Consider the following 15884-nt stretch of genomic DNA (forward strand, 5'->3'; position numbering starts at 1 on the left):
GAGTCTGACATTTATGAGAATTTATTGTCATGTTCTTTCTGATTTGCCCCATGGGTTTTACGGAGGTGTTTTTATATATATACGGGCAGGTGGGTGGGTGCACTATGAAAATATGTTTATTGTTATTGTCCTGGCAAATCTTGCTCTGTAGTTAGGATGGAGCAAAGGCTCTTGGGAAGGGATACGGGGAACGCTGCTCTTAGCCAGCGTGAAGCTATTTGAGCTCCCGGAGTCTCCCCCCATGTGCTTCGGAGCTGTTTGATCTTCAAGGGGTTCCCCATCCCCCGGCCCTCCCCACTTTCTTCTGTTACAAAGAGAAACAGTGAGGTCTGCAAAGCACGCCAGGATGCCGGGTGGAGGGGGGGCAGTGAGTTAGCCGAGAGGAAATTTCATGCAAATGATAAGCAGGCCCAGCAGTTAAATCTTGGGCTGACACATTAATGAATTTCACAGCACGCCTGGAAAAACTCTCACCCTGGCCAAGATTCGTTCGGGGAAGGGAGGAATAAGGGCAGGGGCCGCAAGGGCAGCGGACGGCAGCGGGGTATAGCCAGGGGGAACCTTGTTCCCATTATCTTTTTGTGATTATGTTGAACAGGAGCTGGCAGTATGTTTTCCCTTTAAAAGAAGAAGAAGAAGAAAAGTTTGCACACAAGAATCCTGTCCACCCCCCTTCCAACTTTGGTTTCTGTGGTTAATGGGGAGAGGGACCAGGGGTGCAGAAGGAGGGAGAAGGGAGCAAAATGAGTTTAGCAGCTTTTTCTGTTGCTGCTGCTACCGCTGACTCTCTCCCCGCACTGCACCCCCCCCAATTTCATAACCTGGTCGCAGCTGGTACAATTCGTGCTCCTTAATAGCTCTGGCAGTGAGTAGCAGAGAGAATGTCCCTGCCGCCTCCCCGGCCCAGTTCAAGGTGGGTGGTCTTCTCACGGGCACTGGGCAGGGGCGTTGGATGGAACAGGTATTGCATGGGGGTGGGGGAGATGCAGGAGTCAAGATGAGTGGAGTGACCATTTTCTCCCCATTTTATTTTTTGGGATGGGGAGAGGGATGGGTCAAGATAGAGGTGTATAAAATGAAGGCCGGTGCAGAGGAAGTGTATAAAAGAGGAGCATTTCCACTTCTAAAAGTTGTTTCCAATGTTGATCCTACTCAGAGTAGACCCATTGAAATCAATGGATATAACTAACTTGGGCCCATGAATTTCAGTGGATGTCATCTGATTAGAGCTTAGTTAGGTACAACCCTGAGTGTTTTCTATCAGTGAATTTTTGGTGGCCTGGGATGGGTTAGAATAAGGATAGTTTTAATCAATGTAATAAATTTATGTTTTTTCTTTTCTTTTTAACTTAAAGACTAGGTTCAGATGCCCCATCCCAACAATGCATTAGGACATTAGGCACTTGTGTCTTGGAGTTCTGCACTCCTTTCTTCCCTTCCTCTCACACTCTGTAGTTCCCTCCCTCACTTTCTGGTTGGTGATGACCATAGTTTACTGTGATGTCAAAATAGAGCAAACCATGGTTACTACAAATGGTAGATTGATTTATTATTATGTGTATATCCAACTTTTCCTTCAATGAGCTTAATGTGGCATACGTTGCTTTCTTCCCCATTTTATCTTCACAACAACCCTGTGAGTTAGGTTAGGCTGCGAGAATATGACTGGCTCAAAGTTGCCTGGTGAGCTTCATGACTAAGTGGGGATTTGAACCCTGGTCTCCCGGGCCCTGATCCAGCACCCGAACCACCACACCACACTGCCTTATTGGGAACCATGGCCTTCATTGGGATGCCAAGATTGGGCTGGAGGCAAATGGTGGTCCACAGAAGCCATAATTTGCTCAGTTGGGACACAACAGCAAATTGAGGAGCTGACTTGTATGACAGAGAAGAGGAGAGTGAGTGGGTCTTTCAGATCTTCCTTTGACCTGTCCCATCTCTTCTTTGCACAGCCTGCAACTGCAATCTCCATGCCCGCCGCTGCCGTTTCAACATGGAGCTCTACAAACTCTCGGGACGGAAGAGTGGGGGGGTCTGCCTGAATTGTCGCCACAACACTGCTGGGCGACACTGCCATTACTGCAAAGAGGGCTTCTACCGAGACATGAGCAAATCCATCACTGACAGAAAAGCCTGCAAAGGTAAGGAACAAGAACATCTCCCAACCTTCCCTGTGAGAAAGGTCAAGGTTAAGCCCCTTAGGAGTTGGCCAGTTTACTTAGTCATGGCTGGCAACCATTAGGACTGGTACGGCTGAAGTCAGGGAGCCTAGACAGGACATGTGGTGCCAGGGCTGACAGGCCGAGTCACCTCACCTAGTTTTGTCCTCTACCTCCCTGCTGAGTTCTACAAGGACCACACTGAGACTCAGGAGGAGGCAGCTGGTCCATCCCTGGGCCAGATGTAAGAAGGCAGGTATGCGAGGGCTGGCTGGGATCAGACTGAGGTTGGTGGGGAATTGGCCCTAATGGGAAATAAAAATGTACTGTTGTTCATGATAATTGTGAAGGTCAAATTACGTTGAGAAACACACCCCAAAGAGCGAAGTAGTGACCCCAGTGCCTCAACCAAACCCGATAATCGCTGCTTTACAATCCAGTTTAATTAATTTCAGATTGGACGTTTGCGTTCCTATCCAAAGGTGAAGGAGACGCACTTCCTAGTTTGGTGCTTCTCTCAGGCAAGAAACCATGGCTCTGTCAGCGCTGAATAATTCCTTCCCCCGTCATGGTTTATTTATACTAATCTGGAGTCTGGGTTTAAATGAGAAGCAGGCTTCTTGCATGCATCATCAGCTTTTAACCCACAGTATAGCTTATCCCTGGGTTAATGTGTATCCACCGCAATTAGCATTTCTTTTCTTCATTCAGGCTTCTCAGCATCCTCTTTCAAAATATATATCTTTCTGGAACGCTTATTAGAACAGCTGAAAGGTGCATCCAGAACCATGGTAGCTGTTTATTTTATTTACTTATTTATTTATTCCATGTACAGTGGTACCTTGGGTTAAGTACTTAATTCGTTCCGGAGGTCCGTTCTTAACCTGAAACTGTTCTTAACCTGAGGTACCACTTTAGCTAATGGGGCCTCCTGCTGCTGCCGCGCTGCCAGAGCCCAATTTCTGTTCTTATCCTGAAGCAAAGTTCTTAACCTGAAGCACTATTTCTGGGTTAGCGGAGTGTGTAACCTGAAGCGTATGTAACCTGAAGCGTATGTAACCCAAGGTACCACTGTATAGCCCATCTTTTCCTCCAAGGAACTTAAGGTGGTGTACATGGTTCCCTTCCTCCTCAATTAATGCCCACAACAGCCCTGTGAGGTAGGCTGGGCTGAGAGGCAGTGGCAGACGGTGGTCACTCAGTGAGATTTATGACTGAGTGGGGATTTCAACCCTGGTGTCCCAGGTTCTAGTTTCTCACTCTAACCGCTACACTACACTGGCTCTCAAGGATGGTTTTGCACTCAGGGACCTTCTGGACTGGCAGGTGTATTCTGCAACATGCAGTTGGTACAATAATAGTGCATTAATTGTGGGTTTATACTAGGCTGTCCACAGATGATGATGATGATGATGATGATGATTAGCTACCCTTCATCTGAAGTTATCGTATTATTGCAATGTGGTAAAGAGGAGTACTCTTTTCTGTTGCCCGAAATGCATTGAGATGTGATTGAACATGTTTATTGGACTCACATTTGGGCTTTAGACCTGGTTTTGGAACAGAAATTGCCACAGTCACCCCCTGCTGAAAGAGAGATTGGGGACTGCAGCCCCATTGCTCCTCTTGGACATCCCAGTGGCCTTTTGAAATAATCAGCCATGCCCTCCTTGTGCCTTGCATGGGAGATGGGTGTCCTGCATTGCGCTAGCTTCTGTCTGTACTCGGATGGATGACTCCAGAAGGTGATGCTGGGGAATGTTTCTCTGTCCCTTGCAATTTACACTACAGTGGTCCGTTCCGGAAGTCCGTACTTAAACCAAAACTGTTCTTAAACCGAGGCACACTTTCCCTAATGAGGCCTCCTGCCGCCGGTGCCCTTCTACTGTTCGGATTCCATTCTTAGACTGAGGTAAAGTTCTCAAACCAAGACACTATTTCTGGTTTTGCGGAGTTTGTAAACCAAATCGTTCTTAAACCGGACTGTTCTTAAAACGGAGTTACCAATAGTGTTTTGGCTCCCACACTATTGAATATCTACATGAAACCACTGGGAGAGGTTCTTCAGAGGTGTAGCCTGAGGCTACAATACACAGATGACAGCCAGATCTACATCTCCCTTCCATCTCACTCAGGTGAGGCCCTTGGCACAGTAAAGGACTGGATGAGGGCCAATAAACTGAGACTCAGTCCTAGCAAGATAGGTATTATTAGTGGATGGTTCATCTGCCCAGTTAGGTGATGTTCAGCTTGCTCTAAAAGGAGCTTGCATTCTCCCAAAACCTGCAGGCTCACGGTTTGGAATCTTCTATCATGATTGGTTTGAGGCTCAGGTGGCCTTGGTGGCTCAGATGATGTTTTATGAGGCTCAGCCGATAGGTAGATCTACAAGCTACAACCTCGCCATGCAACAGTTATGCAGGATCTAGCAAGCACTTGGTAGTATTATTGCTTGGGTTATGCATGAGGTTCCTTTGAAAATGGACTTGAAAACTCAACTGGTCCATGGGGATTGGTAAATACAGTGGAGGCTGGCCCATTGGAATGAATGAGGCACTGCCCCACCGGCCTCATTCTGGCCTCTGCCAGCCCCCACTTGCCTGCCTTCTTTCTCAACCAGTCCAGGGGGTGGCACAAGCTGTCTCAACTTCCTTAGTCTCAGTATTGGCCTTCTAGAATTCAGTAGGAAGGAGGAGGATGGGGTCAACACTAGAATTATTTGACCCTACCAGTCCCACTTGGCACCAGTGTGTTGAAGGCGGGGGCTTTCTGGTGCTGGCTCCCTATTTGTGGAATGCAAACAGAGATGCTGGCCTGGTGCCCACTCTATGGACTTTTAGGGGGTGAGGCGAAGATCTTTGTATACTTCCAGGCCTTCTAATTTACAATAGGGATTTGGCATTTTAAAACTCTCGCACCAATTTATTTTCCCCTTGCTGTTATTATTCTGCTTTTAAATTGATTGTATGCTGTTGTGGTTGCGCTGACTTTTATGCGTCAATTTGCACTGTTTATAGCTTTTTCAATTGTTTTCATTTTTTATTATATATTGTTTTGTATTTTTAATGACTTTATAAACTGCCAGAGGATTGTGTTAATGGGTGGTATAGCAATATAATTAAATAATATTTAATAAACTGAAAAGCTAATGTTATGTCCTCTTTAAAAATATCAAAAGTTTCCCAGCACCAATAAGAAGGGGAACTGAAATATTTGATTTAGGGGTGGGGTGGGGTGAGGGAGGAAATTCACTAAAGCTCTCTATTGGTGCAATCCTGTGGATATTCACTCTTTCAGTGGGACTTGCTCCTTAGGAAGTATGTTAGGATTCCAGCCATATAGTGAAATGCTGTGCATACCTATTAAAACAAGTTCAAAACTTTACACAGAAATATTTTTTTAGTGAAATTCTTGCAATACCATATCAATAGCCTGCACTCCGTTAGCATTATTCAAACTTAGACAACATAAAAGCACTGAAGATGGATAACCTCCTCACTCCCCTTGCCAATAATTACAATTTTGATTCAGAGATTTGACTGGCATTGCACCCATCCCAGATGACCAACTTGACTTGTCTTGTGTTTGTTCATTATGTTACTAATTAATTCTATGAGCGTCACATTTCTAAAAATAGGGGGGGGGAAATTCCATGGAAAAAGAGTGCAATGGTTCTGACAACAATTTTCCAACCCACACCACTGCTGTCAGAGCCGGGCCATGTGCAGCTGGACCAGGAAGCAGACTTGGGGCGCGTGTTCTCCGACCCAAAAGTCCTTATTTGAGCCAAGAGTGTTTCCGGCGAGAAAGTTTCCTCTCTTCACTGTCCCAATGAGGTGGCTGAGATTCCACAGCTTATTAGTGGAGGGTCCATGTCTCTCTTTCAGTGTTTGTGTTTATGTTTACTATGAATGGCCAAAGTGGTACCCAACATCTGGAGGGCCACAGGTTAGTCACCCATAAGCTCTGCTCTGCATATGAACCAGCTCTCTCACATTGCTGGAAGTACCCTGACTAGCATCAAACCTCCAGCGGGTGGGAAATAAGCCTTTCTTCTCCCCCTGCCCCCAGAAACCATTCCTCCCTGAAGCTGCTATTTGCATCCAGAAGGACACTTCCATTAATGCCAGTTAATGCCCTGGAGGGAGTGGCCAGTTTTCATCAGGATGATGGCTGCAAGGTATGTGTATTAATTTGTCCCTGCTCAACCTGTTGCAGTCCACAAAAAGTTCCATATGAATAAAGCATTTTTAAAAATAAATAAATGGGGGGAACAGCAGTGAAGCAAGTGAACAGTTAGAGGTGGGGTTTTTTTGCTCTCAGCATGCCTAGGGAAGGGGCAATGATGGCTGATGCTCACGTTTTCCGTTTGCATTTTCAGTCTCGCACTCTACATTTTCTCTCGTCTCCCAAGTCAAAACGTGAATTTTCAACATTCGAAGCACGGCTGTATGCAAAAGAGCATTTCAGTCATAGGCTGTTGTTTTTAAATGCTCTTAGTGTATAAGCATTGACCCTTAGTCGGATTTTGTAGGATTGGGGTGGGTGGTGCGGCAGCGTTATTTTTGCAGTAACCGAATATATTTTAGTTTATGGATGTTTTGCACCTGGAAGAAATTCTCTGGCAGGTCATAACAGTCTGTAGCTGAGACGCACCCTGGGCCAAAAGGAGCTGCACACTTTCTCTTTGAAGAAGTGCCTTGCGCTGGCTGCAGTGGAAACCCCTTTCCCTCTCTGCCTGATTGCATTACCTAGAAAAATCCCAACCTGCCCTTGGGGTTTAGATGGAACGTGGATGATGCAGCGAGGAGAAACTTCACAGTTTTAACAAGCGCCTCATAAAGCTGAAGGCAGAGCTGGCAGACGGTGTGTAGCAGGGGTCTGGCACAGCCAGGCGAGCGAGCCAAGCCTCCCAGCCAGGTCATTAGGAAATAGGGAGCTAATCATTTTTAATCACCCAAGCAGCTGAGTTGGCAAGGCGTCCCATTCATGTGCGCCTCACTTCTACACCGTCCCGTCTCCCCGTAGCCTGAAGAGTTCACACTCTTTCCCCCCGAGCGACCGCGTGCTTTTTGTAGCCTCGCCACGGCAGCTGCGTTGGAAACAAGCAGGTTCTGACATTCCAGGAGCTGCCTGGGACGGCTTGGGTGATGGGTTATGAAAAGCAGGGTGGGTGACTCTCCAGCAGGAAATTGCCACGGGGAAGGGTGGAATATGGCAGTCCAACGCATGAGCTGCTTAAGTACAGATGGTCAAATCTGCTGATTCCAGATTCTCCTTTTTCTAGTCTTGGTTCTCTGCATTTTTGCATCAGTTTGCAAACTTTTTGATGTGGCACCCCACCTGCCCCATCACCTCTAGCGCCAGCAGAGAAGCCGGCGCCGATTTCAGGCAAGATTGTGCCAATTTCTAGCAAGATCTCCCTGAGACCTTGCGCAATTTTGGTGAGCTATCACTAGAAATCGGGGCACTCTCACCCAGAAAATCAGTGCTGATGCTGGCACCACTTCTCCAATGCTGGTGGAGATGGCGCAGGCAGTAGGGGCAGGGCAGATTGAGGTGAAATGGGACACACCACCCCTGCTTCCACTCCGCCTTCAGTTCAAGCCCTGGCTCAGAGTGAGCTCCTGATAATACCTTTGAAGTTGATTCAACTGACATCATGCACTTGACCTGCCTGGGACAGGTGGAAAAGAGTTTTGGCTATGGCCTGCCAGGTGAATCCAGTGTCTGATCCCAACTGCAGGAGGAGTCAAGCAGGTGGTCATTCTCAGCCCTACCTGGAGGTGGTGGCTAAAGCTGGAACCTTTTGTAACAAAGGCATGTGCTATACCATGGAAATGTGTCCTTTCTCTACTTGGAAAACCATTTGGTTTTGCCACGGCCTTTCAACTTATGGTAACAACTTATGGTTTTTCTACTGGTGGTGCCAATGTTGTGGAATGGCCTCCCTGATGAAATATGAGAGGCCCTATCCGTGTTGTCAGTGTTTCTTAACCATTTTAATTCTCATGCTTTTAAATTGTCTTTTTTATTTTATATTTTGATTGAGGATATTTTAATGCCCAAATGGATTTTTTTATTGGTTATTTTAATTAGGTAAACTGCTGAGAAGCCATTTTGGCAAACAAGCACTATATAAATTAATAAATTAGCATTAATTAATTAGTTAGTTAATTTGGGGTGAAACAGATCTTCCTGAGATTTCAGAGAACTCTTAAGAAAAGAAACCCAGGTTTACCTCTCCCTGCTGAGAATTCTTGGAACAAACCTGGAGGAAGTAAGCCCATTCTGAGTGAAGATGAAGAGAAAGGGGGTAGTCTTTGGTCATGAATTCAATTTGGTTCTCATTTAAAAGTGAGCCCTCTTAATTTGCATTCTCCAAAACAATTTGCGAACCAAAACAAGGACACCCTTTGAGATTCACGCTTCTTCAAATTTTGCAATGCAGTTCTTCAGCCAAGTAATGTGTACAAAAATCCATGTGCTAGGTGTGTAATTATGCATATATTCATGAACATAACATACAAAAATGCACTGTTAGGGGAAGGTGCTCTGCAAATATGAGTATATTGAGCAAAACTGAGTACAAAATGTGTATGTTCAGAGAGATTTGCACGGAAATGCTGATGAATTTTCATGAGGACTAAAAAAACCCTTGAGACTCACTAACTGATGTGAGGAATTGAATTTAAGATTGGGAGAATGAGAAACTGAGAGAAAGTGGAACTCACAGAATTGCCCATTCCTTCTTCCTCTCCCCCCCCCTTTGGACTCATCCTACTTAGGAGAGAAAGAGAGAGGTGCAAAGCGGATTTCTCGCCCCCTCCCCTGACTACTCCACTTTTCCTGACTGCTTGGGCAATGCTGCCATAGCCATTGTGCTTTCAACCTAGTTTTTCATTCCCACTTTCTTCATCGTTGAGGTCTAATCTCAGCCGGGCAGCTACCGGGCATCTTTCTACCATCTGCAGGCACCCCGACCATTGCGAAGCCCAGCCTGCTGTGCTGATCCCCCTTCCTTCAACCCGCCGTGTTTCCTGGAGAGCAGCTGGCTGGGAGACATGTGCCCTGAATCTTGCAACCCAGCACAAAAGTGGCAGGGCAGGCGGTGAACTTGTCAGCTTGCGGTTTCTCGAAAAAACCCTGAGTCATTTCCTCTGTGGGGCTGGGAAGGGAGTTGCTGGAAGCCTGGAACCACGGCGGCTGTGAAATTTCCCCTTCCCTCTTTCCCTTCCTCTGCTTGCACTTTCTCCCCCCCCCCCACCTTTCAGAGGCTCTGTCCTCTCCCCCATGCTTTTTACCATCTACATGAAGCCACTGGGAGAGACCATCAGGGGGTTTGGGCTAAGTCTTCAGCAGTATGAGGATGATACCCAGCTCTACCTTTCCTTCAAATCGGAACCAGTAAGGGCAGTGAAGGTCCTGTGTGAGTGTCTGGAAGTGGTTGGCGGATGGACGGTGGCTGACAGATTGAGTCTGAATCCTGACAAGACAGAAGTACTGTCTTTGGGGGACAGTGGGTGGGTTGTTGTGAGGGAGTCCCTGGTCCCAAATGGGATCACCGTGCTCCTGAAGGACCAGGTGCGCAGACTGGGAGTCATTTTGGACTCACAGCTGTCCATGGAGACGCAGGTCACTTTTGTGTCCAGGGCAGCTGTCTACTAGCTCCACCTGGTACGCAGGCTGAGACCTGCCCGTGGACTGTCTTGCCAGAGTGGTGCATGCTCTAGTTGTCTCCCACTTGGACTAATGCAATGTGCTCTATGTGGATCTACCTTTGAAGGAAAACTACAATTAATCCAGAATGCAGCAGCTAGACTGGTGACTGGGAGTGGCTGCTGGGACCATATAACACTGGTCCAAAATGACCTTGGCTCCTAGTACATTTCCGAGCACAATTCAAAGTCTTGGTGCTGACCTTTAAAGCCCTAAATGACCTCGGCCCAGTATATCTGAAGGAGCATCTCCACCACTGTCGCTCAAGCTGGACACTGAGGTCCTCCTTCAAGGGTCTTCTGCTGGTTCCCTCACTGCAAGAAATGAGGTTACAGGGAACCAGGCAGAAGGCTTTTTCAGTCGTGGCACCTGTGGAACGCCCTCCCTTCAGATGTCAAGGAGATAAAGAACTACACAACTTTTAGAAGACATCTGAAGGCAGTCCTGTATTGGGAGTTTTTTGATGTTTGGTGTTTTTATTATGTTTTTAGATATGCTGTAAGCCGCCCACAGTGGCTGGGGAAACCCAGCCAGATTGGTGGGGTATAAATAAAGTAGTAGCTTCCCACTATAAACCCTTCATTCACCAACCCCTTCCCTCCCCTGCTTTTGTGTACTGGAGGCTGGTCCTATTAGAGCAAATGGGGCACTTCAGCACCTAGTTATACTATGGAACTCACACCCAAAGGAAACAGCGAGAGCCACCAACTTGGATGGCTTTAAAAGAGGATTGGACAAATTCATGGATCATAAGGCTACCGTGATGGCTATGCCTATCGTGGTTGGAAACAGTAATGCTTCTGGGAGCCACAGGATGGAGGAGTGATCTTGAGTGTGCTTGCAGGTTTCCCACAGGTACCTGGTTGGCCACTGCAAGAACAGGATTCTGGACTAGGTGGGCCATTGGCCTGATCCAGCGGGCTTTTCTTATGCTCTTATGTATTGCCCCACTGGCCTCAGCCAGTCCCTACCTGCCTGCCTCCTTGCAACAAGTCTAGGGGGTGGCACTGCCTATCAGTTTTCTTCCCCGTCTCAGTGTTGCCCTTGTACAACTTCACAATGTAGAGAAAAGTAGAACTTAGTGGTCTTTGCCTGCCTTTGTCTCTGGCTCCACCTACTGTTGGGCTCCCTGCCTTTCACCCCACCAGTCTTAATGGATGCCAACCACTGATGCTTTTATGTACTTGGTTTACCTGCAGGTAAATAGTGGATATGGATGGATAAATCAGTCAATTTTGGTTTCACTCAAATTCTCATTTTCTCAGTTCACTCCATTTCTGTGTCTGTTTGAATTTTTTGTGTGCTAGTGAAAACTAACCATTTTAGTGTACGTTTGTCCTCATTGCTTAATGCAATTTTGCCAATTATTTTTCAATGAACTTCCCCTAATGTAATGCATTTTTGTCTGTTGCTTGCACTAATATTTGCATTCCTCTAATGTACATATTCTTCTATATACCTTCCTCTAATATGCACATTTTCCTATGCAAAATTCAGGAAAGTGTCCATTTTTTAAAAGATAGCTGCATCCCAGTTTGTGTGTTGTTGTGTGCGGATTAGGTACTTCTAATTTCAGCCTGATCCCTGGAAGTGGGGAGGCGATGGAATTGGGTTGCAGGTAGCAAAGTGTCAACTTGAGAGACACAGGAGTCAGAGTAGTGGTTCCTGGTTAGGATGGCCACTGACATGTTAAACCTGCCTCCCAAAAAAAACAGGACAAAGGTGAGTGTAGATTTGCATAAAATGTACATGTGCTGATTTATATGTGTAGAAATCATTGCTATGATTGAACAGAAATACAATGCATTCTACCATATTGGAGAAGATGAATGCGACGAGGCACCTGTGTCTTCCTGCTCAGTCAGCTGTTCAGGTACTCATGATGCATGGCAGCTTCAAGGTACCTGCAGCTCTCACTTCTTAGAATTCTTTATCTTTAAACCAGATTTGACCCAGACAGCCCTTCAAACAGAGAATGGTCCTCTGCCTTCTGGCAGATCAAGACCCTAGTACTGCGGCTCCCAGGCTTCCTGGGTGTCTGACTTGGTGGTTCCAAGTCTGCCTGAGGTTCTGGAGAGACAACCGGGTAATTAGTTCAAATGAACTATCTCTTTCTTATCTGCTATTGATAATTTGGGAGCAGGCCAAAGTTATTATCAAGCATCTCCCCCCGGTTATTGAGTCTGTCACATTTCAACTCCAGCAATGGGATGTCTTATCTATGTTGGCTATCTGTTCTCAAATATAGGCAGTCTTTTCCCTTGGCACGGTTTAACATTTTGCCTTCTAAGCTTTTAGAAGGCGGATATAACAACGTCCCGGCAAATGATAGATGCTGCCTGTGCAACAGGGATGAGGTGGAGACAGCCCTCTGTCTTCTTTTTAACTGTTCTTTTTACCAGGAGGCTAGAGAAGTTCTCATATACTGCCTTACATGATTTTTTTTTCCTGGGCTTCAAAATGTCTGGAGATGATTGTGCTCCAGTATTTTTATTACTGAGCAAGTTAACAACATGTAGAGATATTGCTTAAAGTCCAGTTTAAAGCCCGTGGCCCTCCGGATGTTGCTGGACTCCAGCACCCATCAGCCCCAGCCAATGAACAGCCAACGGTCGGTGATAATGGGAGTTAGAGTCCAACAACATATAGAAGGCACCAGGTCCCCTACCTGGCTTAGGCCATCTATGATTGCCTCATGCAGCGCATAGTTAAACCATGGAATTCACTTCCAAAGCAGGTAGTGAAGAAAGTGTGGCAATTAGCTTTGGTAGAAAAATTGACTAACAAATTGACTTAGGTTTCTGAAAAGTTTGAAATGAAAGGGCACATTTGCAGTGGATTAGTATACCTTTTTGGTGGGGACGCAGGTGGCGCTGTGGGTAAAACCTCAGTGCCTAGGGCTTGCCGATCGCATGGTCGGTGGTTCGAATCCCCGCGGCGGGGTGAGCTCCCGTCTTTCGGTCCCAGCTCCTGCCCACCTAGCAGTTCGAAAGCACCCTTAAGTGCAAGTAGATAAATAGGTACCGCTTTATAGCGGGAAGGTAAACGGTGTTTCCGTGTGCTGCGCTGGTGCTGGCTCGCCAGAGCTGCTTCATCATGCTGGCCACGTGACCCGGAAGTGTCTCCGGACAGCGCTGGCCCCCGGCCTCTTAAGTGAGATGGGCGCACAACCCTAGAGTCGGACACGACTGGCCCGTACGGGCAGGGGTACCTTTACCTTTACCTTTAGTATACCTTTTATTATGTATACGGCTAAAGGGGATGCAGCAGAACTTCCTTTACTCCTTTATGGCTAGTGTACTTTTAAGCTTCAATGCGTTCATTCATTTGAGTAAGTGACTGGAATTGTGTTGTTCTGGTAGTGCTGACTTCACAATAATCTTTAATCTCATCTACTGGAAAGGGGGTGGGGTGATTTGGTTTGCTTCACTTTTTTGGTGATTTGTAGCACAATAAAACAATAAAAATAGGGGGAGGGGAAAGAGGATTGGACAAATTCCTTGAGGATAAGGCTATCAGTGGCTACTGTGACTAGATATGGGATGCTGGGCTGGATATCTCATGGGCTTTATCCAGCAGAGCTCTTCATGCGTTCTTCCTGGATGTGGGTTAGTCAGATACATTCTGGTCCCAGCCGTTTTCTGAATCAGTTATTTACCTTCCCACCCCCCATCTTTTTGGCACCACTGTAGCCAGGCGCAGTGGAAACAGAAGCTCTTGTCTCTTAGCTTATGTTCTTTGCTCGGGATTTAGGAGTCTTCCTAAGAGAGATCCTCTTTATCCTATGCCACACACGCACACACAAGCTGCTGTTTGTGGGGAGGGGTGGCGGTGTCAAGGAATCCAGTCAGCGAGACTTCAGGGCTGTCTGTGCAGGAATATAGTCAAAGGGAAGGAGACTGGGCACATTCCCACCCACCCACTCACTCCCCCAGCCCGACTCTGGCAGCCGTTCAGTCTTCTTTCCTTTGCAAGGAGAGCACCGAGAGACGTCCCCCCCCACCACCACCCTCCCTTCCTCAGATGAAAATATATTCTGGTTTCAAACTCTCTAATCTCTATCGCTGAAGCAGCAGCCAGGCGTCTGTCGAGGCAAGTCCTTTCTTTGAGATCTTCCCAGAATGTAAATGCAGAGCATTAGGAAGTTATGAAGCATCTCAATTAAGAGGTGATACGACTGTGATGGATGGCCAAACCACAAACCAAGGCGGGACAGTGGTGTTTCGGCTGCCACTCTTTTTCTACCAGGATAAGCCAATCCTGAAGCCCTGGGCGACCGCTCATCACCTGCCTGCAGAGCCAGAGAAAGATGTTGGTGCCCCCTGCCCTGTTTAGCTCTTTTCTCTGTGGATCTCCAGCATTGCTCTGCATGAGCTCCTGGGTGCTGGCAAGGGTGCTGCTTGCTATTTTGTGGAAGCCTCAATGGAGACTCGAAGGTGAAGAAGTGATTGGAATCTGTAAACATAGCACGCAGGTGGTGCTGTCAGTCTTGCTGCACAGAAGCCTGCATTGGTCCAGCAAGAAGGTTTGGGAGGTTCAGAGGAGCCTCAGTGGAGATCCCCCAAGAGAAAGGATGGGATTTGGGATTTGAGACCCATATCCTATTAGATGCCTTTTGGGATTTGAGACCCATATCCTATTAGACCACTGGCTTTACTGAAAGGAATTCCATACAACCAACAGGTCTGCTTCTGTCGATACAGCACTGAAAGAGTTGAGCATGTTTTACAATACTGCTTATAGTATAAGGACATTTGTTCCTTATTCGTCACACCTATTTTAATCAAATTCCCAGGCGCACTAGATAATTTTTACACTTCCCTCCTTTTGTCAGACTCCACTAATGAAATCATCATCAATGTGGCAAAGTTCTGCGCCATCAGCATGCATTATTAGAAGATTAAACCTCTCTACCAACCACACTAGCATTCAAAAATTCATTCAAGTGTGATTGTGCGAGAACACATATCCTAGCTTTTTTGTCGTGCTGTTAATCCCAAACTGTCTTTTGCCTGTAAACTGTAAAATGGTATGTTCTTGACTGTATTCTAGTGGCCAATCTGAGAGAGTAACCATAAAGATCAAGTGATTCCCTTGCAGGCAGAATGGTCAGGAGCCAGTGTGGTGTAGTGGTTAGAGTGTTGGACCAAGACCCAGGAGACCAGGGTTCAAATCTCCCCTCAGTTATGAAGCTCATTGGGTGACCTTGAACCAGTTACTGTCTTGTAGCCCAACCCACTTCATAGAGTTGTTGTAAGGGTAAAAAGGGGAGGTGGAAAAGCGTGTGTGAAGCCACCTTGATGGAAACATGAGATGTAAATCTAATAAATAAATACAAGTGTGACAAATGGGGCTAAATCAAAAGTGGGTCTCATAAATGGGTCTTTCATTCTTGGCCAAATAAGAAAGATTCAAGTCAGATAGCAAAGTGGCAATATTGCAGTCAGAGAATTATTACTATTATTTATTCAATTTATATACTACCTGGAGAAAATGGACATCCCCATCCCCGCCCTGACTTGGTAAGTATCTAACTAGGATGCTTGCCAGGTCTATGTAAGGCAATTTGAGGACTGCTTCCATTGTCTTCTTATGGTCCACGCTACTGCTGCAGATGGGGTCGTGGTGATCCCCTGCTTCACCTCAGATGGTGTTTTGTAGGAGTAAAATGGGAGAAAAATGGTTGCCTGTTTTATACATCTGCATAAACTGCTCATCAACCAAATGGCTCCCAGGATACTGAGTATATTTTAATCCTTGTCTGATCCTTGCAGGTTCAGTTTGTTAGGCGAAGATCAGAGAAGCCATACTAGCTGAAATTTCTTGATGTTGAGCAACTATTAAAGGAACCAAAGGCTCTTTCAAATTTAAATAAATGTAAATAGATGTGCAAATAAAGGGGGGCAACTGGATTTGTATGGGCAAGAAGGCACCAGGGCTTGTGTTTTGATTTGTTCTTAATGCCATTAATGTCTTTCTCAAATGGTAGCTCTAATGCATTTT

General features: G+C 46.3%; 1 protein-coding gene across 2 annotated transcripts in view; it reads left to right on the forward strand.

The window, feature by feature from the left end:
* The window catches only part of NTN3 (netrin 3), a 111040-nt gene that overhangs the window by 55643 nt on the left and 39513 nt on the right, over nucleotides 1-15884 (forward strand). For both annotated transcript variants that reach the window (XM_053364615.1, XM_053364616.1), the window contains one exon: nucleotides 1956-2144. In XM_053364615.1, coding sequence (XP_053220590.1) covers nucleotides 1956-2144 — 189 coding nt within the window. The remainder of the gene's footprint in view (nucleotides 1-1955; nucleotides 2145-15884) is intronic.

The sequence above is a fragment of the Podarcis raffonei genome, chromosome 14 (assembly GCF_027172205.1).
Source record: "Podarcis raffonei isolate rPodRaf1 chromosome 14, rPodRaf1.pri, whole genome shotgun sequence".
Taxonomy (NCBI): Eukaryota; Metazoa; Chordata; class Lepidosauria; order Squamata; family Lacertidae; genus Podarcis; species Podarcis raffonei.